Genomic DNA, 23,550 nt, shown 5'->3' with positions numbered 1-23,550 from the left:
TGTCATCATAGGCTAGCTGCTTAATAATTTGCTGTAGAATTTCATGGGTACCAAAAATATATCTCACTAATTCTCGGCATCCAAATCTATTATTTCCCATCTTTATTAAGTTGTTCTTACATTAACTCAGGTTCCTCAAGTACTTTTCTTGTTTCCAAACTCGCATAATTGCTTTTGACAATTTATTTAGATTGGTTTGCTGATTCCTTATCACCCATACTCCTATACTGGGCTCATTTTAATGATTATTCTATATATTCTAGTTTAATGCATAATGAGTTCTTCTTTTCCATGTGCATATCCATTGTTCCTGCTCTGTGATTTGCCATGGAAATCACTGGTCTTTTCCTGCATCCACCTTCCCTTTATTGTTCTGGTACCTTCCCCTAAGGATTGGCAGTTCAAAGTAGGGCTCAGCCAAATCCAGTCAGTTAACCAACCAATTGATAATTATAGGATTCCTATTATGAGCAAGGGCTATGTAAGAGGGGGGTGGGTTCTAACAATGTAAGAAGCAACACATAAGAAAACTTGCCCTTGAGGAGCTTGTATTCTAGTATGGGGAACACAACAGAGTAAGCAGGTAATTGTAATAGTATATGGTAACTGCTCTGAAAATTATTGAGCAAAGATGCCCATGTACAAGAGGAATACCTTACCCATCTTTTAAATAATTGCTAGTACAGCATTTTTGTAATTAGTTGTGTTTTTTCATATATTGTTCCCTTATTATTCTATCATAATATCTACTTTTTGAAGACACGTGTTCCTTTTATAGATCTGGTGGTGCCTAAGACCAGAGCTCCCACATTCTGTAGCCACTGTATTTTTTTTTTTGCCTTATAATAATGGCAACATATTAATCAAATAAGAACAGTATTATTAGAGTTAAAAATATTAACCTCCTCTTTTTTTTTTTTGCAGATTCATATCAATGATATTGTTCTTTAGAAGAAAATCAGAAAAACAAAGGTTGGTATGATATCTTACAAACGCTTAAACCAGAGTTTATCTAAAAGAGGTTATTTAAAGATATGTTAGAGCATTAATTCTAAATTCCCTGGGGTGCATTTGTTTAATCCAGACACTTCACATTATTACGAAGTCTTGTGCGGTGGGAGATTTTATAGAGACTCCAAAGAAAAAGATATTTTTCCAGATACATTGAACAGTAATATGGACGGCCATTAGCTACACATTCAGTTCCTCTAGCAGCTTCCTCGTTTTACTTTCATGGCTTTTTAAGAGGTTACTTCTAGGACAGCACTGCTCTTCAGTCTGCAATAGCTCAAGTCAGAAACTGGGGGAAATGCGGTATCCATTGTGGTCTGTTTTTCTCTGTGACAGTTGTTCCTATTTTGTGTTTGTTTCTCTTTTAATGAGGATACAACTTTCATCTAGGGAGATGTATGGATCACTTGCTAGTGCACTTAAATGCACTAAGGCACTCCATCAGCTGGAAATTGTGACTTGTAGCTGAATTATTTTTGCACAGCGAATGGTTTTCCTTTTGACATATTTTAATATACTTGCACACTGAGAGCAAGAGTGGGTGAACAGAAAACAGACTGTTTTATTAACCCAGCAGTCACCTTTGAGGTTTGTACATGTCCACTTTTTTTCTTGCCTTTGTACATAATCCCAAGAGGCTGGTACCTGGCTTTGCTCAGAATAACAAAGTCAGGCACAAATCTCCAAACACAATTGTTAGCTGAATGCCAACTGTTTCTTCTCATCTTTTTTTTTTTTTTTAAACTTGAGCATTAAGAATTGTATCTTTATGGGTGAACCATAACCATTAAAGAATGAGTTTGTTTTTCTATTTTAGATGCTTCCCCTATCATTTACTAGATTTATTTCACAATATATAATCTTAGATAATAAAAGAGAATAATTTTTTGCATTTTTTTGCAGAGCTCCTTTTTTTCAAATCCATTATTAGTGAGAAGAAAAGAAGACAAATATGTTACAAGCTCTAACCGGACTCCAGTTTCAAAAGAAAGAACAATTAGGAGAAAAGGACAGGAGACTTCATCTCAGCCAGGAAGCCAGGGCCCAGCATACACAGTTCCACATGCAATTTTCATACAAACCAATGTTTCAGAGACTTTTGCCAGTAAGACCAGAAATTTCTTCAAGTCAATTATCATCCTTTTCTAAGGTATATATCTATCTGTGTATATATGTATATATATACACACATATAGAGAGAGCCATAATTTCTAAGTAAATACAGTAGGTAATCACCTCTGAAATTTTACATTTTACACCTCTGAAGATTACATTTTAATTTTACTCAAAAGTTGAAGAGCAAGTAATAAAAATCCAGAGTCTTCTCCCAGCTCCCAGTAAGTAGCTCATTTAAAAGAATGTAAGTATCAGAGTGACAGAACATCCAAAGTACATAATTTTCTCTTCCATATCATCTTTATCAACATCAGCATCGTGATAATAACACCAGTTGGTATTTCGGAGGCTTTTATTCTTTACAAGGAAGTTTCATATCATCTCATTTGACTATCCAAACCAGTGAGGTGCGCCTTATGAACAGAAACATTATTAAGAGTGAAAAGCCTTTTAAAAACATTCCAAGACTTCTAAAACACAAGTAAGTGGTGTGGTATATAGAAAGCATGTGGTATATAGAAAGCATGACATCTTTGAGTTAGAATTCTGAGTCTACTTTGCTGATTCTATGATATCGGGCCTTTTAAAGCATCACCTTGTTGAATTGTTCAATTTGAGAGATAATTATTCCGAGATTGGTTATGGAATTTGGTTGAAGATTACCTTTTGTAGAGGGTCCGTTTTAGTGTGTAAAGGTAGCAAATGTATTTTAGATGTGATTTTTGCAGGGGAGCGGGTTAGAGAACACAACTTTGAAGACAGACACAATGAGTGTATGATCCTAAAGCTAGCAACCTATTCAAGGGAACACACCTAGTAGATAGCAGATGCAAGTTTAGAATCCATTTTTTTTTCCTGACTCCTAGTATGCATCTAGAATTCAGTTTCATTTAAACACTCTATTTTGTTTTTTTTTTTTTTAAAGATTTTATTTTTTATTTATTTGAGAGAGAGAGACAGTGAGAGAGAGAATGAGCGAGGAGAAGGTCAGAGAGCGAAGCAGACTCCCCATGGAGCTGGGAGCCTGATGTGGGACTCGATCCCGGGACTCCAGGATCACGCCCTGAGCCGGAGGCAGTCGTCCAACCAACTGCGCCACCCAGGCGTCCCAATTTAAACACTCTATTTTGAATCTTTGACCAGTTTCTTGATCTATAATTATAAGATACAAATATGAAAAAGAGAGACCTTACTATGAAGATTTTGTAATGTAGAAGGGTAAGCAAATAAATACATTAAAAGAAAGACTGTACCTTACGTGTGGTACATAGTAATTGCATGGGTTTGATGATGCCATGGAAGGCTTTATTATTGTGAGGCATTCGAGTTGGACCTAAAAGTATTGCTACATCCATTTTCAGGGAATAGCTATATCAATCATATTTGCTTTAGCTTTCCTATTAAGACTATTCTTAAAAATGAGACCATTCCATTAACCTCATAGACTTTCAACCGCAAATGCTTATTTATTGTAAATTAAGCTTTCAAAAATCATTGCTCCTTAAGGTCATAGATATCTTTTGTTTATACTTATTTCTGACTTTATTACATTTTTTAAAGTCTTTCTAACTTGTATTTACTAAACTCTGTTTAGGTAGGAATTTTTTTAAAATTTTTTAATCTTTAATTTTTAAAATTGAAATACAGTTGCCACACAGTGTTACATTGGTTTACAGCATAGTGATTCACCATGTCTGTATGTTACTCTGTGCTCCCCACAAGTGTAGATGCCGCCTGTCCCCATGCAAAGCCATTAAAACACCACTGATTATATTCCCTCTGCTGTACATTTTATTCCTGTGACTTATTCATTTCATAACTGGAAGCCTATATTTTCTACTTATCTTTACTCATTTTGCCCAACCCCTGTCCCTCCCCCTCTGTCTTCCTAAGTAGGCTTGCTTTTCATGGAAAAATCACGTAAGATTGAGTGCTGTAATTTTTGTCTTCTTAGGGTTCTCCTCCCACCCCCTCCTCAAAACCTCATTATCAAAACAATAAAATTTTAGCACTTTTTAAGCAAGTGCTATGGGAGAGCCATCCTGTTAAGTACTTCATGTACATCATGCCTAATTTCTTAGTAATTCAGTAGAAGAGTTGTAAGCCCCCGTTTGCAGATGCTGAGCTAAGGCTCAGAGATTTTAAGAAATTAGTTCAAAACTACACAATTAGCAAAATGGCAATATTGACATTTATTATTATTCTACCTAGTTGGAGTATATCACTTTCTTACTAGGTTTATTAGTGAGAACTCAGATGGTTTCCAGTAAGAATACCCATGTGGAAGCAGATTGAGCCACCAAGAGAATTTGTTGGTTTCTATTCCTAGGAAGGATAGCTGATACCAGGGCTGACTGTACCAGGACTTCAAATATGTTAAGAATGTGTTTGTCTCTCATCTTTGCTTTTCTCTGCATACTGTGTTTCTCAGACCAACTCCTCCTAGCAGCAAACCACATAGGCTTCATTCCCTCCAGACTTACATTCTCACAAGTTGCAACTTAGGAAAATGGGGGCTTATGTTACCTAGCTCCAGTATGAAAAATTTCACATTAAGACTTGCCCGGGATCACAGTTCCATCCCTTGGTCTGGTCATTAAGGTGATGGTGAGTGCTATGCTCGTTTTTTATTGGTCAGGCGTTCACTTCTGCGACTGTAGGGACAGATGGAAGGGATAGTGTGTTATTTGAATTAGGTGGTTGATACTCTATAGATATGCCTTCCAGGAAACAATTAGGCAGTAGTCCCAATTTGTGGCTCTTTACACAGGCCATTATGATACCTGTTCTCATTGCGTTTGTTAATTTTCTACCAGTAACACCCCTAACTGATGAGATCTATTAAATTATATCTGCAAGATGAATAATTTCTCTCTAATTTTACCCACTAAGCTAAAGTATGTCAAGTTTGTTACAAACATTTCTTTATGGGGAGGAAGGATAGAGGAAGAGGAAGTCTTAAGCAGACTCCGCACTTAGAGCAGAGCCCCACTTCTGGCTCGATTTCATAACCATGAGATCATGACTGGAGCTGAAACCCAAGTCAGAAGCTTAACTGATTGTGTCACCCAGGTGCCCTATATATTATGAGATTTCTTAACACATTTTAATATAAGTTTCAATAAACATTTTTTATTTTGAAGTATGAAATGTGGCTGTTTTAGAGTATGTAAGATAGGCATCTTCTTTAAAATGGAACATTTCTTTCTGAGCATAGTTGTGTGCCATCCCTGTGTAGAATGTTAATGAACAGACTCTATGTGGGAAGCTCTAGCCTCTGGAAGTATCTAATTTCATTTTGTTGATAACATGTAAAGGGGATAAAAATTATGAGAAGAATGTAGTCCCTTTCTTTTCTATAATAATTTCAAACCTTTCTTAAATTCCCCACTGCCCTTCCAATACTCATATCTTACTGGGAGATGGGTAGGGCCTAAGAGATGGGGAAGAGGAGATGGCTAATTGTAGAGAAGATAATGGGATAAAAATTTAACTTTCTAGTTAAATGTATTTCAATCTTTCAGTTTAAAATGTTTGCTTTCAGGTTAAATCTGTGTCTTTTTAGCAAATGTTGTCTTTCATGGGTATGAGGTAAAGCTCATGTGTCTATGTGTCCTCTGACTAGACTTCCTGTTGGCTTTCACTGCTAGATCTATGGCTAATGGGATTCATGGCCTCTCCTCTTGGCTGAGGCAGCATTAGTGCTCAATGCTGGTAGACTCTGAACCTCAATCATAGAGCCGAGTCTGGACTTCCTTATGCTACCCCTTAACCACAGGGGGCCTGAAGGAATACTTGTCAGATCACCATTTCTGATATGCCAAGGTCACTCAACACTATCAGAGTTCTAAATGGAACACAGACTTAAGGCTCCTCTTGTTCACGTTTATTCTCCCCATTGGGGTTTCTGTCCTTTTCCAAACTCTCTAGTGCTTACACAGTAGTGACTTTTCTCCAGAACAGGGAATTTGAACCCTCATGTCTGTCTTGTTGTTACTCTTTGTCTTCTTTCCACAATTATTATTCACCCCTGGAGGAAACATATTAATTCTTCTTGGCCTATTAAAAACCTCCTATATTTCCTTTTTCTGGTGTTGACATCCACCTTTTTCTCTGGGGCCATGAGCAAAAGGGTAGGGAGTTGGAATACAGAAAGGAAAATATATAAGAGGTGTATGTCAAGAATATTAATCCTAATTTGGGGGTAAAACTTACAGAACAAGAGAGGCAATTAAAAAAATACCCAATCACAGAATCAATTGATAAACATTCCATGCTTCCAGTTTTCCATTGTACATTGGTTGTTCTAAATTTGTCAAATAACCTGTAGAATTTGGTTATCTCCTCCAGATAAATCTCATTTCCATTTATGTTGAAAAACCTTTTGAAGTTATCTATTTCAAAGACCTCTTAATAACCCTTGATTAAAAAAAATTAAACTCAGACTTAAAAAGTAAATTATGTCAAGTGTCCTGTGTATTACCACTTACATACTTTAAAAGGCCCTCTGCCTCTAGTGTTGATAAAGGGAAATTACAGAGACTATAGAGCTAAAAAACATTGACAGCTATGCGTTATCTATAAAAGTTTTTTAAAATCGGAATAAAGATTTTTCCCTTCCAAATTCCATTTGTTCTAAATAATAAGGAATGCATGTTCAGACCTGAGCAAATGTAGCTGCTACTCTCTGATACCAAGTGATGGGTGAACTGAAATGCTAGCAGCAGCTCAAGCTAAGTTCATCCAAGTTATGATCATCTTCATAATCAAGAAACCTAAAGAACTCACCTAATCCCCATTGTGTTTTCTGAATAATACATTATTCATTATTATACATCTGAGACCCTTAGTATCTAATACCCTGTGAAATAGCTTTATAGCCCAAGAGTTTACTAATGGAGGAAAATGGCTCACTGAAGCCAAGGGGTACAAGAGTGGGAGTCATCTGTTTCCTACAGTCTTCAAGTATAAGACAGTCTGGCACTGTGATTCATATTGATCAATACCTGCTTTTCAGGAGCCATTTTGATTTTAGGTAATGAAGCAGAGAATTATACAACCTTTTGGGTAATATTTTGTGGCATCCAAAGATGTTATAATATTAATGTTCTTCTTCACCATGATTGGCCTATAATTTTAGCATAATTTCCTTTTACTTACCTTGAAACATAGAAAATTGGTTACCTTTAACTTTATAATCGTCCTCCATAAACGTGAAGACCGTTGTCCATTTTCAGTTCTTCCTTGTATGTCTCTTTTTTTGAGGCTTTTAATAAATTATTTTGGCTAACAGTCACCTCTTCTAATTTCTCATGGTTACCTTGAAACTGCATCATAGGGATTGACCCCAAAAGAATTCATTAAAGTGTAAAATAACATGTACTTAACATACAAATTTGTTTTATGAATTTTTAATAACAATGCTCCTTTTCTTCATTTTCAATTACATGTTAAGTATGAAGTCCAGTTATATACATGCTAATTATTTCTATTAGCTTCCAGTAGATGAATAATGATATTTATATGAGCTATCTGACCCTGTGGATAAAATCTCAAACACAAAAAGCTGAGAAAAGCAGAAATGGTATATATGTTAACTCCAAATTACATTTTTTTAAAAATTTTATTTATTTATTTGACAGACAGAGATCACAAGCAGACAGAGAGGCAGGCAGAGAGAAAGGGGAGAAAGCAGGCTCCCCGCTGAGCAGAGAGCCCAACGTGGGGCTCGATCCCAGGACCCTGGGATCATGACCTGAGCCGAAGGCAGCAGCTTAACACACTGAGCCACCCAGGCGCCCCTCCAAATTACATTTTTAATATTAATCTAAACTATATAAGCAAAGAGATTCAGTTCAAGATTTAAGGTGGTGTCTGGATGTTTTGTGAATTGTTTTAGCTCCCTAGATTCAACTGTTCCCAGTCTCTCTGGCCTTCCTTTCAACTTTCTCCTGTTTAGGTCCAAGGGATTGCTTGTCTAAACTTTTCTGAGACTTCTCCAGTCTGATTACACACTGTGTGTGATTACACAGCAGTTTTGGCAGATCCTCTTTTCACTTGCTAGCAGAGAGAAAACTACTTTTCCATTTTCTTATTCTTGTTTGGTTCCTAGTTACAAGACTTTCCCTTTGTCCATCAGAGACCATTTACCCCTGGGGCTCCAGACTTTCCCTCCTGCTTCCCTCCTACACTTGCTCCATCTTGTCACCCGCTCTTAAAGTATTCTACCACATTCCAGGCTCTTGTTCTTACCATATACTGTTTTATTTTCTACACGGCTTTTCAAAGTTTCTGAAAATAACTAATCTTATCGTGTGGGGGCTTTTGGTATTGTTTATTTGTTTACTGGTTGTTTGGCTCAACCATTGAAAATGTAAGCTGCATGGGAGAATGGGTCTTGTCTATCTTGTAGATGCAGTTCTGGGGACTAGAACAGAGTCAGTGCTTACGAAGTATTTGTTTAATAAAGAATTCTCCTTAAAACTGTGCTTTGGGGATACATTTTTTTCTTGAGGGGGGATGGCTTCTCACACTATCCACAGGCAAATTAATATATTATCATGTTTTCAATAAATGTAAATGCTCTAACCTACAAAGATTAGCGGTGATGTCCTCTGAGCTGACATCCAAATATCCAGCTGCTTCTTCCTAGAGGCTTTTTCAAATTCAATATATCCCATGCTAGATTAGTAATCTAGTGTCTCCCAGTGCCTTCTCAAATAAAACAAACGAAAAACCTGCTCATCATTCTGTGTTTTGTACTTCATAACTGGAATATTTATCCATGCATGTGCTCGTCTTAAAACTAGGCTCATCCTTTCATCCTCTGTTATCGTAAATTCTTTTTAAGTATCTTTCATACTGTTGAATTTGCCTCATAAATAGTTCTCAAATCTACCCACTTTCTTCTACTGCTGCTAGTCAAGGTTATTATCATTTCTCATGTATTTAACTACAGTGCTCCCTATTGATGTCCTTGCTTTCTGTCTGGTTCCCATCCAAACTTTTGCACCAGGTATCCCCAAGGACCTTTCACCAAGGAAATATGACTGTAGTACCCTTTTCCCAAATAAGCAAACTCACCAACAAAAGCTCTACAGTGGCTTCCCCTTCTCTTTCAGATAAAGTTCAACCTCCTTAAGTTGCTTCGAGGAGAGATGTATCCTTACTCCTCTTACCTTTCTTTGCATACTCTTAAGAGTGAATGATTGAGCTTTAGGCAATTTCCCCCATATTATACTTTTCTCAGATGGACTATAGTTAGAAGCAAATTTGAGATTATATTATCCCATAAGTACCTTATATCTTGTTTTTCCATATTAACATTTGAGAATGGAATATTAAAATTTGAAAACAGAAGGATGTGGTAGGATGAACATTTTATGATAAAAAAAAAAACATTCCTTAAGATTAAAATACACAAAAAGGGTTACTAGCAGCAAAGCTTGGAATTTTCCTTGAGACTCATCTTTGGACCTACTCCAACACATGAACAAATGTTCTGTTCAATTACCATTTTCAGACATAGCTAAATGGCCAAATTATTTTGGTCTAGAAAATTTTCAAAACACTTATTAGTTATGTCCAATAATAGCCATAGAAATGTATCAATAACACCCTCAAATATTTCCTAATTCTGGGGTATCATCTAATGCTTTTTAATAATTTGCGGTATATTCATTATTATCTCCCATGCCTACCCCAAGCTTTTTTCTGCAATCAGTCTTGTTTTAAAAGCAAAAATTCCTTTACTAGTTCTTGTGAACAAAAACATTCCTCCTCTTTCTTCAGCCAGTTATTTATGTAGTCAGTGAGGTCTGCCATTAAGGCAAATAGTTTCAATATTTTAAAGACTTCAATCCTTGAATTGTGTAAAGTGTGAAAGGTACATATATGTTAAACTTATTTAAAATGGTTGCTTCCTAATTCTACCTTCATCTTCTTTTCTTCCATTACAGTTGGAGCAGATTGCAATTGCTTCCTTTCACTGTTATTAACTTTTCCCCTTTCATCAGAAAAAAGATCTTACTTTCTTTGATTCTCTTACTGATATTTTAAAAGAACTTTTTTCCCTCTCTTGCTGTCTCTCAGGCAAGTCCCGACTCAATAGGACTTTGTCATTCACTGTCAGTCTTTGTGTCCATCCTCTTATCCCAGCCTAGTTTTCTTCTTTTTTCTTTTTCTTTTTTTTGGGGGGTGGGGAGGGAGGGAAGAGGTGGAAGTAGGGAGCATTGGTGTTGAGAATCTCACATCCATTTCTGGCCTTAAGCAAAATGAATTAATTTCAAATGGAAATTGCAGTTTACATTAAAAAAGTTAATTTTTTAAAAATGAATTAGAGCCTTATGTAACACATACTCATCTAAAGAAATTTTAGAATAGGACCTCCAAATAACTAATAACTGGAAAATTCTGATCTTGGGCTGTAGTCACTGAAGATAAGGAAAGACATCTGCTTCCGTACCCCATCTGGCTTTTACACAGGCATTTCAGACTCAGTATGCTCTTGCTCTTTCTTTTATCTATGCCCATCTGCTTGTATGGTGTGTTCCCACCCTAACATATTTTCAGACCCTTGCCATAGGGCAGAAGTGCCAAGCAATTATTTGTTGAGATAGATAGCCCACATAATACTGTAAGTGACATCTGTTCTGTAGGAAATCCCTCCCTTGTGGCAGCAGTGTCATATTGGCAGCTCATAGGAATATCAAAATTGACATACAGGAACAATTGAATGTTTCATCTTTTCCTGAATTCTCACTCAGAGAGCATCCAATACCAGATGCTTTGGAGGGCCCTGTAACCCCCTGACTCTCTCTCTTGTTCTCGCTACACCTATGGTAATTGGCAATACTACACTATGGGGAAAATTTCTTCCTGACCCCAGCTGGTAACCAAATTATGCCCTAAAGCATGAAGATTGGCATATTTTAAGTTTATTGTAGCTAAGATGGTGAAAAAAAGGATGTTTTTCATATTAATGTGCTTACCAGATTGTTAGACCTAAATAAATAACTTGAATAGTAAATCCTACAAATTACTCTTAATAACTCATTATTTGGCAAAATTACAATGACAGATGAGCATTTTAATCTTTTAAGAGTGCTGATCCCCATGTTTGCCAATTATTTCCTTCTTCTTTAAACTATTTCAAACAGATGATAAGAAAAATGGTTCACAGTCCATAATGGTTCAAGATTTGAATTTTTGAATAAAAGTGGATTTGGTAAGACATATTAATTCATTCTCAGTAAACTCTGAATTTCTTGATTTTTAGCCATTTCATATTAAAAAGACAAGCAGGATTTAGAGGCAAAATCATTATAGGCAAATTAAAAATGTAATATACAAGGTAGGTTCTGAATAAATTCAAACCTAACTCAGTTCCCCCAAAACATCTACATTGGTGGTGTTACCCTCTTTAGTGATCCTCAGAACACCACAAACAACCTCAGACTGAAAAAAGTTAGAATGGTATAATTGTGAAAGGTTTTTAACATTAGAATTAAAATTAAATTACTTAATTATTTGATTGAAATAACCCATTTACTTAAGTTTATGTTTGAGTAAGATTTAAACATTTGGTATGACTTGTATTTTGTAATACCTACTAACATGAGAATTAGTGACTTGAAATAACTTTTACCTCTTAATAATTCTCTATGCTAGCAATATGGGCTGGGTTCATTTTAGTGATTCTCTCTCTCTCTCTCTCTCTTTTTTTTTTTGCTGTCCCATTGGCATACTGTCTATGGATTGATGGTCTAAGACAGCCTCACTCAGAGGTCTGGTTTTGGTGTTGGTGGTCTCCTGGACCATTTTCTCTAGTAGGATAAGTTGCCTTTTTCCTATGTTGCAGAGTTCTAAAAGCAAGAAGAAAGGGACCAGCCTTAATGTGGAAGTTATTTCTGTTTGCATACTGTTTCTACTGGGCCAGACTCATGTGAAGCCCAGAGTCAATGTGGGAGAAGACTGTAAAATAGAGCAGATACAGAAAGGTTTGATTTTTGTGGGTAGTTTAACTGTAATAATCTGCCACATCTTGTTACTGTATTGCTGGCAGGAATTTATGGTACCACCATCACTGGAATATTGTGCTAAATTCTGTAAATCTGTAAAAGAATTGTGTAAATAATATAAAGATTGGTAAAATTAATTCTCCTTTCTATATATTTTAGATACAAGTTCTTTGTCAAATATGTACTTTGCAAATATTTTCTCCCAGCCTATAGTTTATCTTTTTATCTCTTAAATAAGATCTTTCATTTTCTTAAGAGCAAACCTTTTTAATTTAGATAATATCCAATTCATTATTTATTTTATGGATTGTGTTTTGCTGTCATGTTTTAAGAACTCCATTTATACATTGCTGTATATAATCTGTTTATACAATTTGCTAATGTGTTGTTGAGGATTTTTACATTTAATCCCTTGACGGATATTGGCCTATAGTTTTCTTTTTTTCCTTTTTCTGTATTGTTTTTGTGTGACTGTGATATTAGGATAACACTGACCTCATACAATGAGTTGGAAAATGTTAGTTCCTCTCCTATTTTCTAGAAAAGATCATATAGGGTTGGTATCAGTTCTTACTTAATGTTTGGCAGATTCCACCATCGAAGCCACCTGGGTCTGAAGATTTCTTTTTTGTAAAGTTTAAGTTGCAAATTTAATGTAATGGTTATAGAGTGTTGAAATCCCCAGTCAAAAGTGTGGGTTTGTCTATTTTTTCTTTCAGTTCTATCAGTTCTTGTTTCATGTATTTTGATGTTCTGTTGCTTAGTGTATACCCATGTAGGATCACTATGTCTTCTTGGTAGACTGACCCTTTTATTATTATGTAATACTCTTTGTTGCTGGTAAGTTTCTTCTCAGAAGTTTATTTTATATGATACTTAATGTTTACTCTTTTTAAAAAAGGTTTGCATGGTATATCTTTTATAATCCTTTCAATCTATTTATATCATTTTTTGGAAACAAGTTTCTTATATAATTTGATCATGTTTTTTATCCATCCTTTTTCTTTTTTTAAGATTTTATTTGTTTATTTGACAGACAGAAATCACAAGTAGGCAGAGAGGCAGGTGGGGGGTGGAGGGGGAAGCAAGTTCCCTGCTGAGCAGAGAGCCCAACTCAGAGCTTGATCTCAGGACCCTGGGATCATGACCTGAGCTGAAGGCAGAGGCTTTAACCCACTGAGCCACCTAGGCGCCCCCATCCTGTTTTTCTTTTAATTGATATAGCTGAAACAGTTAAAATTAATGCAACTATTGATATGTTAGTGAATAAGTCTTGCATTTTATTTGTTTCCTATTTGTTCTCTGTTTCTCATTCACCTGTTTTCCTTTCCTTCTTTTGGGTTACTGAAAGTTTTTTTTTTTAGAGTTTCTTTTGACTTGTTTACAATGTTTTGAGTATACATCAATATATCATTTTTAGCAATGACTCTAGGTATTACTGTATACATATATTTATTGTCACAATCTACATATGTCACTTTCTACTAGAATTGACATTTTACTGCTTTGAGGGTACTTTACTCAAAGCAGGAACTTTACAACTGTAAAGTAGAATTCCATTTTGGTACTTTTACCCTGCCAACTTTTTAAATATAATTTTCTTTATTTTATTTTCTAGATACTTTTAGCTCACATGAAATGGTATTATAATTTTTGCTTCTACTAACAAACATAGTTTTAAAAATTCAAAAACTCATAAAACAATTTAAAAATGACTCAATTCAAAGTTGGGCAAAAGATCTGAGCAGATACCTCACTAAAGAAGATATACATATGTCAATTAAGCGTCTGGAAAGATGTTCAATATCATATGTCAATATGGAATTTCAAATTAAAACCAAAATGAAATACTACTACACACCTATCATAATGGCCAAAATCTAAAGTGTTAATAAAACACCAAATGCCGGCGAGGATGTGAAGAAACTCTTAATTACTGCTGGTGGCAATGCAAAATGGGACAGTTTCTAGGGGAGAAAGTTTGGTATTTTTTTGTTGTTGTTGTGTTTTGTTTTGTTTTGTTTTTTTCTTACAAAACTAAACATGCTCTTTCTTTCAGATTTTCTACATAGAGGACATGCCATCTATGAACAAAGTTTTATTTCTTTCCAATATATATATTTTTATTACCTTTTTTGTTGTTCATTTTATTGCATTAGCTAGAACTTCCAGGAAGAACCTGGAAAGCATTGGTGAGAGTCAGTTTTGTTTTTGTTTTTGTTTTTTTTTTTAGTCAGTTCTTGATCATAGTGAGAAAGCTTCATTTCTCACAATTAAGTATAATGTTAGTTAGATGTTAGATTTTTGTAGATATTCTTTTTTTAAAAAATTTTATTTTTAGTGTTCCAAGTATTCCCACTGTACAGTGTTCTAAGATTCATTGTTTACATACCATACACAGTGCTCCATGCAATACATACCCTTCTTAATACCCACCACCAGGTTCACGCATCCCCCCAACCCCCTCCCCTCTAAAACCTTCAGTTTGTTTCTCAGAGTCCACAGTCTCTCTTGATTCCTCTGAGGAACTTCCCCTCTATTTCTAGTTTGCTGAGAGTTTTTATTATAAAGGGATGCTGGATTTTGTTAAATGCTTTTTTATATATATTGATATGATTATGTGATTTTTTTTCCTCTTCAGCTTGTTGAGGTAATGGATTACATTAATTGATTTTTAAATATTTCAAATCATTCTTGCATATCTGAGTTAAATCCTAGTTGGTCATGGTGTATAATTGTTTTTATAGATTATTGGAGTCAGTTTGCTAGTCCATCAGTTTGTTGAGGATTTTTGCATCTATGTTCATGAGAAATATTGGTATGTGGTTTTCTGTCCTTGTAATGTCTTTGTTTGGGTAATGTTGGCCTCATAGTTAGGAAATATTCCCTCTGCTTCTGTCTTCTGGAAGACATTGTAGAGAATTGGTATCATTTGGTAGAATTCACCAGTGAGTCCATCTGGGCCTAGTGCTTTCTGTTTTGGAAGTCTATTAATTATTGATTTGATTACTTTAATAGATGTAAGTCTCTTTGGATTGTCTACTTTTTGTATGAGTTTTAGCAAATTGTGTCTTTCAAGAAACTAGTCCACTTAATCTAGGTATAAAGGGCATAGAGCATATGTTTTATTATCTTTTTAATGTCTGTGGGATCTGTTGTAATGTCCCTTTTTCATTTCTGATATTGATAATTTGTTTCTTCTTTCTTTTTTATCTTAGTTTCACTAGAGGCTTATTGATTTTATTGATATTTTCAAAGAACTAGCTTTTGGCTTTGTTAATTTTCTATTAATTTCTTTTTTCAATTTCATTAATTTCTGCTCTGATTTTTATTTTTTGTCTTCTTTTACTTACTTTGGATTTAATTTGTTCTTCTTTTTCTAACTTTCTAATGTGGAACCTTAGAGTATTGTTTTAGATCCTTTTTCTTTTCTAATATATGCATTCAGTGCTACAAATATCCCTCTAAGCACTGCTTTCACTGCATCTCACCAATTTTAATAAGTTGTATGATCGGTTTTATTAGATCAAAATATTTTTCTTGAATTTTTTTTCTTTCACCCATGTGTTATCTGATCCGTGCATGTTGTTGAATCTCCAAATATTTTGAGATTTCATGCTATCTTTTTATTATTGATTTCTAGCTTAAATTCGTGGTTTAATAGCACTCAGTGTGTGATTTCTTTTCTTTTAAATTTATTAAGATGTGTTTTATGGTCCAGAATGTGATTTATCTTGGTGAACATTCCGTAAGAGCTTGAGAAAAATATGCATTTGGCTGTTGGATGAAGCAGTCTATAGATGTCAGTTGATTAATTGCATTGAATTTAAGTGTGTCCTTAGTGATTTTCTGCTTGCTGGATCTGTCCATTTTTGATATATGGGTGTTGAAGCCTCCAACTATAATAGTGGATTCATCTGTTTCTCCTTGAAATTGTATCACTTTTTACTTCATGTATTCTATGGTTAGATACATACATATTAAGGATTATTATATCTTCTTGGGGAATTGACCTCTTTATCATTATGTAAGGCCTTTCTTTATCCTGATAACTTTCTTTTTTCATGAGTCACTATGTCTGAAGTTAATGTAGCTATTCCCACTTTCAGTTGATTAGTGTTAGTATGGTATATCTTATATTTTTCACCATTTATTTTTAATACATATATTATGTAATATATAAATATTTGTGTGTTATTATTATAACATTTATATTTAAAGTGAGTTTCTTGTAAACAACATATAGTTGGGTCTTGTTTTTTGATCCACTCTGACAATCTCTGTCTTTTAATTGGTGCATATAGACTATTGATGTTCAAAAGGATATGGTTGGATTAATATCTACCATATTTGTAACTGTTTTCTCTTTGTTGTCCTTGTTCTTTGTTTCTATCGTTGTCTTCCACTCTTTTTCTGTCTTTTATGGTTTTCACTGAACATCTTGTGTGACTCCATTTTCTCTTCTTTCTTAGCATATCCATTATACTTTAAAAAAACTTTTTAGTATTTTCCTTAGAGTTTACAATATACATTTACCACAAATTCAAGACCACTTTCAAATAATACTACATCACTTCATGGTAGGGCTAGTACCTTCTAATAACAAAATAATCCCAATTTTCTCCTTTATGTTCTTTGTATCAACTATTTCACTTATACATAAGTATGCACACACACACAAACAAGCATGCATAATCAAATACATTGTTGCCATTATTATTTTGGATAGACTATCTTCTGTTAGATCTATTAAGAATAAGAATACTAATAGCTTTTATTTTTACTATCACTTATATTTTCATTTATGTAGATCCAAGTTTCACCTATATCATTTTCATTCTTGCTAAAGAGCTTTTTTTTTTTTTTTTTAGGTTTATTTATTTGAAAGAGAGAGAGAGAGAAAGAGCACATGCAGAGGGGGAGGCAGAGGGAAAGCAAGAAGCAGACTCCCTGGGGAGCAGGAACCCCACAGAGCTTGATTCTAGGATTCTGGGATCATGACCTGAAACAAAGGTAGATGCTTAAATTACTGAGCCACCCAGTCACCCCAAGAACTTGTTTTAACAATCCTTTCAAGACGGGTCTACTGGCAACAAATTCCCTTAATTTTTGCTTGTCTGAGAAAGTATTTCTCCTCACTTTTCCAGGGTAGTTTTTCAGGATTCTAGGTTGATATTTGTTCATTTGTTTGCTTTCCTCTCAACACTTTAAATATATAATTCCATTCTCTTTTTGCTTGCATGTTTGCTTTGCCCCTAGATAGATAAGGTGTTTTGCTTTCTTTCTCTCTCTTTTTTTCTCCCTCTGGCTTCTTTCAATATTCCTTATCTTGGATTTTTTTGAAGTGTGAATATAATATACCTAAGTACAATCCTTTAAGCATTTTTTTCCTGCTTGGTGTTCTCTAAGCTTCCTGAATCTATGATTTGATGTCTGACATTAATTTGGGGAAATTTTCAGTTATTATTGCTTCAAATATTCTTTTGCTCCTCTTCCTTCTTCTGTTATTCCCATTATATGTATGTTATACTTCATGTGGCTGTTCCACAGTTCTTGAATATTCTGTTCTGCTTTTTTCAGTTTTTTTTTTTTCTCTTTCCTTTTCAGCTTTAGAAGTTTGTATTGTCATATCATTAAACTTAGAGTTTCTTTTCTCAGTCACATCCAGTCTACCAAAGAGTCTATCAAAAACATTCTTCACTATTATTATAGTGGTTTTGGTCTCTAGCATTTCTTTTTAATTTCATTTTAGGGTTTCTATCTCTCTGCTTATATTAGCCATCTGTTCTTGCATGTTGTATACTTTTTCTAATAAAGCCCTTAACATGTTGATCATAGTTTACATATTTTTAAAATTCTTGGCTTAAATTTCCAACATCCCTGCCATATCTGACTCTGGTCTTATGCTTCAATCTCCTCAAACTATGCTTTATTACCTTTTGGTACACCTTGTAATCTTTTTGTTGAGAAGTGGACCTGATGTATTAGATGAAAGAATCTGCTACAAATAGACCTTTAGTAATATAGTGGTAAGTTGTACGGGGAAGGGAAACATTCTATAATCCTGTGATTAGGTCCCAGTCCTTTGGTGAGCCCATGCTTCTGGACTTCACACCTTCTCAGTTTCCACTTCCAAATACCTTAGGTGAGAAAAAATGTCTAGATGGGGCTGACATTGTGTATTTCCTTCTCCCAGGTATGTTAGGATCTGGTAAAATAGTTTCTCCTGAAGGAAGGTCTTATTAAGAAAAACAGTGCTCTAATGTACTTCAAAATCATTATTTTCTCCTACCTTTTGTCTGAAGTAGAGGGGAATTTTTCTCTGATTATTCATTGTGAGAACATGGTAGAGCTCCTGGAGATAAAACTGATAAAAGTGGGAGGCCTCATATGTCTGTCTCTCCAGTTTGGGAGGGGACAACGGTTTGCCATGTGACCTCACTATTCTGACAGATCTAAGAAGAGTTGTTGATTTTTCAGTTTGTTGTTTTTAATTTGGGTGTAGGATGATGTGGCTACTTTTAAGTTCTTTACATTTTGGACTAGAAACCAGAAGTAACACACTTCCTTTTGTTTTATTTTTGTAATTGGTATAGTAGCATGAGTGAAATGTTTTCCACGTCCAATAAAACACCAAGACTTCACAGAGAAAATAGGTTTTAAGGTGAGCTAAGGCAACAAAGTTTAGAAAATTCAGTGGTTTTATGGCCAAATATTAGACTGCATTTTGAAAAGGTCAAACTCTAAAAGGAATATTAAGTAACCAACTCTGTATTATAAATTCTATAAATCTTGGATACTGTTTTAATGATATCTTTGCAAGTGGGTATTACACCTGTTAATTAAAGTTGAAAAAATAACCAACATCCTCATTATTAGTATCTGTAAGTAGCAATTCATCTGCTGGGTATCTGAGGCATATATATTTAAAGCACAATATGCTACATAAAATCAGTGATAGTCAGTTTAATTAGCATCTGATGGGAGTTAGCAATTTAACTTCAATTTACAGCATAAAGGTTAGGTGTGGTGAGCTCATTCTATAATCCTGATGCTATTATAATAATGAATAGTAAATTGACCACAGAGTATAAAAATAAGAGTAGAGGAAAACCATCCATGAGTTTGGTAATCTGTAAAGGTACTAAATCCCAATAAAAATGTACTCTAATTTTTAATTTTTAATACATTTGTCATTACATGGTAGTGCTTATGGGAGACTAAAACCTGAACTCTAGTCTAGACCTAGACATAATGAGAAAAAGTAATCACATTAACAGCAGTTGGTCTTACATCTGACTTCAAACCAGTTCTGATTTTTATAAAACTTTTCAGGTTACCAGATGCTAGGGGCAAATTCTTTGTAGTGTTTATGATTTCACACTTAGGAATCAAGATTATTTATGTCCTTTTCTACCTTCTTAACGTATTTAAAATGACCTTATATATTATTTTGTTAGTTTTTAACCATCTCAGTGGTTTCTATATTTGTCCCTAATGCTTTTGAATTATTCTTGTGGTATTTGTCTTTATAAATTCATCTGATATTTATAATAAAGTCTATCAATTTGTACAATTTGGGGGAAAATGGAAAAATGAAACAAAACAATAGCAAAACCCTGTGTATAAAAGTTTTACAAACTGCCTTTGGAAAGTTGGTATTTGAGGAAGATAAGAAAAGTGAACAAACCCAAATTTCTGATATTGACTTGGTTATATCTATACAAACTTTTAAAGCTTACATTTCCTCTAAGTAAATCACCAATGAATAGATTTTCCTAACAAACCACTTAGATCTTTTTTCACTATCAGGGCATCAGAAATCAATGAACTCATATAGTTGGGAAAGAAGCAGGGATATTTCTACAAAAAGCAATAGCCATAAACAGATGTGACAAAAAGACTGTGGGATATGAAGTTACAAAGAGAATATGTGTTTGCTAAGAGCACAATGAATGACAGAGCAATAAAATTAAGCAAAATAATAATAATAATAATAATAAAATAAGAAACAAAACAAAAGCTAATCCACTCTAAACCATTTAATAGGGTAAGTCATTTATTATACTGTAAATTAGGTAAATTTAATCTTCAGAATTGAACACTCAAATTCTGCATTTTTAATTTTTCTTCCTAAAACACTTTCTGTCTTTCTTGTTGCTTTGTGCCTTTGTAATCTCTCTTCCTCACATATATGTCCCTGAGAAATTTTCTTTTGCTTTAAAACACAAAAATGATGGCCTTTTCTATGAACTGTACCTGTAGATTTTTCTTTTTTTTAACTTTCCACTTTTCAAGCATAAAATTATATAGACAACACTGCAGAGTTCATGTGTCTTACCACGGTTTCATGGATGTCACGTCTTGCCTCTTACTAGGAAACTTCCCCTTGAGGACAAGGCCTAAGACTACTGCTTTCTTTGAAACTTCAAAGTATTCAGTCTGCTGATGTGTTAACTCAATAGGTACTCAGTAAATGTTAATTGGTTGAATATAGGAGCCAATGAAAGGAATGCAAATTCTTTGTTAAGACATGGTTAATCTATTCTTTTTTGGGATTGGTTCAAATTGCTGTAAGGGCATTCCTTGGAGCTGTTTATTAGTTTAACTTGTTTTTTGTTGCTGTTGTAGAGATTAAACACATTGGCTAGTTTTCTGGTTATGATCATATTCACTTCTGTAGTATACTTTTAAGACACAGGATTAGAGATCTGATCTGGCAATTACTCACTGACTCCTGAGGTGACCTACATTTTCTACATTAAAAAAAAAAAAAAGTTAAGGGAGCAGTAGTGACAGTCTTATTTATTCGGTGGAGATTGTCTATTTTTAAAAATTTATTAAATTATTAAATTTGCTAATGCAGTCAGCCATGGCCCTGATTTTAAGTCAGTTCAACAAATATTACCAAGGAAGAATGTATATTGAGTAAAACTTTAATTTATACACACACTTATCAATCTTTCTTTTTAAACTTTGGGTTTTAAAACTTCACCATAATGGGAAAAAAATCTTTAGTTGGAAAATAAAATGCTAAAATATCTGATTATGCTTATTTTGCCTCAGGTAACATATTTATTTTAGAATTGATGGAATACATGAAAGATATATTTGCCAAGATTTTTGTCTATTTAAACCCACAGTTCCAAGGCACAGTTTTAATCCTATTAAAGCTAATTGAATGGAGTCTGTAGGCTTTGTCAGTTAGATGAAGTTCAACTTGTAACTACTATTAAGGAAAGAAAAATACAAGAACCAAACAGTAACGCCTAACTTCTGCCATTTATTATTTCCACTTGAACCTTAGGGCAATGTGAAAGAATGCTTTCTGAGTTCATAGGGCAATTCATTGGAGACATTGGGATGAGATCTGATCTCTTAAAAGGACAATTAGTAGGGATATATATATATATATATGTATATGTATATATATATATGGAGAGAGAGAGAGAGAGAGAGAGAGAGCCCCTATGTTTGGAAGTTTAAATTATGTCTTTATGGGGGATCCAGTAGTTCTACTGGAGATAAAGGTCTGACAGTGTTTCCATTAAAACACCATTTTCCAGAGCAAACACTGTCAATGTAAAAATTTGCTCCAGGCTAAAGGTGGCATCAAGATTCTAGCCTAGAAGCTATTTTGTTTTAGAAATTCATTTGGGCCATTTTAGCTTTTAGTTAAGGGGATGAATATATGCGTCCAACTGTCCAACTGCTTTTTTTTAAATGTAGTTATGAAATTTTTTCGATCATATTTGCAATAGGATAGTTTTTTCTTCATGCAACTAAAACAGGCATATGTTTATAAAAAGAGCAGTTTGGAACTTGGCACATTTTCAATTTTGGATAATTTTGTAAATTAGTTTAAGTGATTATAGTTCTTGTTCATTATTATTTCAAAATTTCATGTTGAAAATGTTTCTGCATTTAGAGTGCAACTTAATTTTGATATCCATTGAAAGCCAAATATCTTTGTTTATGTAGGTTTTTGAGTCTATGCTCTTATTCTCCCATAGAAAGATTTTTTAAGTAAAGAATGATGATTTTGTAATGGTAGTGACATTATAAATGTCTATGAATTACTTATATTAAAAGCCTCCTATTTGTGATGGCCTGAGGGAAAAACAAATAGGGGAAAATACAATTTAAATTTTTTTGAGCACCTGCAAATTATGTATGTCTATTATTTTTACACATTTATAGTCATGATATTACTTATACATTTTCTAGATTAAAAAAAGTTTCATCTTTGAGAAAAAATAAACAAGTTTAAGAGTCTAGTATTTCCTATTTCCACTCCAGTGGAGAGACCTCACGTTGAAGCAGCGTCCTGGATATCAGCTGTCAGTCTGTGTGATGGTTTGACACATGTGGGAGGAGTCATGCTGACTTCTATGGTTAGGGACCGCTTCCCAATCTCTGACATCCTAGGCCTCTGGACAGAAGAGAAATTCCAGGGATCATGGCTAGGACAGAGCTTACGCTCTTTGTTTTAAAATCAGCTTCTTCATATTATCCTATTTGTGTGCATTTTCCTCTCATAGCTAATGGTTGACATCTACCAGTTCTCAAGGCCCAACTTCAATGATTCCTCTTCAGAGATACTTCCCTTAGTCTCTTCCACCTCAGTGGGAATTAGTATCTCTTCTTCTAAATCTTTATTCAAATTTAAAGAGTAGCCATAGCTGCCTATGTCAGTTTAAAAATATATATTTATATTTTTTAATCCACTTATTTATGTTTTTCAGCCTATAATGCTAATAGTGTATTTCTATCATTGTATCCCCATCAATGTCAGTCGCTATGATTTGTGCAGGATGGTCATTCAGTAAACGATTTTGCCTAACCTCTTGTTCAGGCCACTATAAAACCTTTTAAATGGTCTCCTTGCTTAAGAGTCATCCCCTCCCCATCATTTTGCATATTCTAACACATTACATTCCTGAAGTAGAGCTCCACTTGAGTCATTCTTTCACTAAAAAGCTCTCATTGACTCCTTTTCCAATTAAATGTAGACTCTTCATCCTTCTATTCAAGGCCTTAAATAATCTGGCTCATTTCCACTTTTTCACTGGTAGTTCTTTATTACTTTTTGTGTACTATGTTTTCAGGTTCAGGCATTATGCTTACAATTCATCAAATACACTCGATATTTCTTGTGATAAATACTATGGAGTTATTATACATCACAGGATAGATATTGTTTCCACTTACTACAGATGTAAGCAAATACATGGCAAAGTCATAATGAAATATCGATTTAGTGATAATGTAGTGTGCTGAATTTATAGTTGGCTGAATATTTATACATGAAAAGATTTTTTAAAATATACAATATTACTTTCATGTGTACAATATATTGATTCAACAATTCTATACATTACTCATTGCTTACCATGTTAAGTGT

General features: G+C 34.2%; 1 protein-coding gene across 3 annotated transcripts in view; it reads left to right on the top strand.

Moving 5' to 3' along the window:
- Positions 1-23,550, top strand: part of TFEC (transcription factor EC) — a 174,045-nt gene that overhangs the window by 53,452 nt on the left and 97,043 nt on the right. For 2 of the 3 annotated variants that reach the window (XM_044246415.1, XM_044246414.1), the window contains exons 2-3: positions 925-972; positions 1,915-2,161. In XM_044246415.1, coding sequence (XP_044102350.1) covers positions 1,964-2,161 — 198 coding nt within the window. In that variant the 5' untranslated portion in view covers positions 925-972; positions 1,915-1,963. Of the gene's footprint in view, positions 1-924; positions 973-1,914; positions 2,162-2,209; positions 2,609-23,550 lie in introns of those variants that run through there. The other variant, XM_044246418.1, reaches the window with a different exon arrangement.

This window comes from Neovison vison, chromosome 4 (genome assembly GCF_020171115.1).
Source record: "Neovison vison isolate M4711 chromosome 4, ASM_NN_V1, whole genome shotgun sequence".
Classification (NCBI taxonomy): domain Eukaryota; kingdom Metazoa; phylum Chordata; class Mammalia; order Carnivora; family Mustelidae; genus Neogale; species Neogale vison.
The sequence above is the reverse complement of the archived record's forward strand: the minus strand, read 5'-3'. Positions and strand labels throughout refer to the sequence as shown.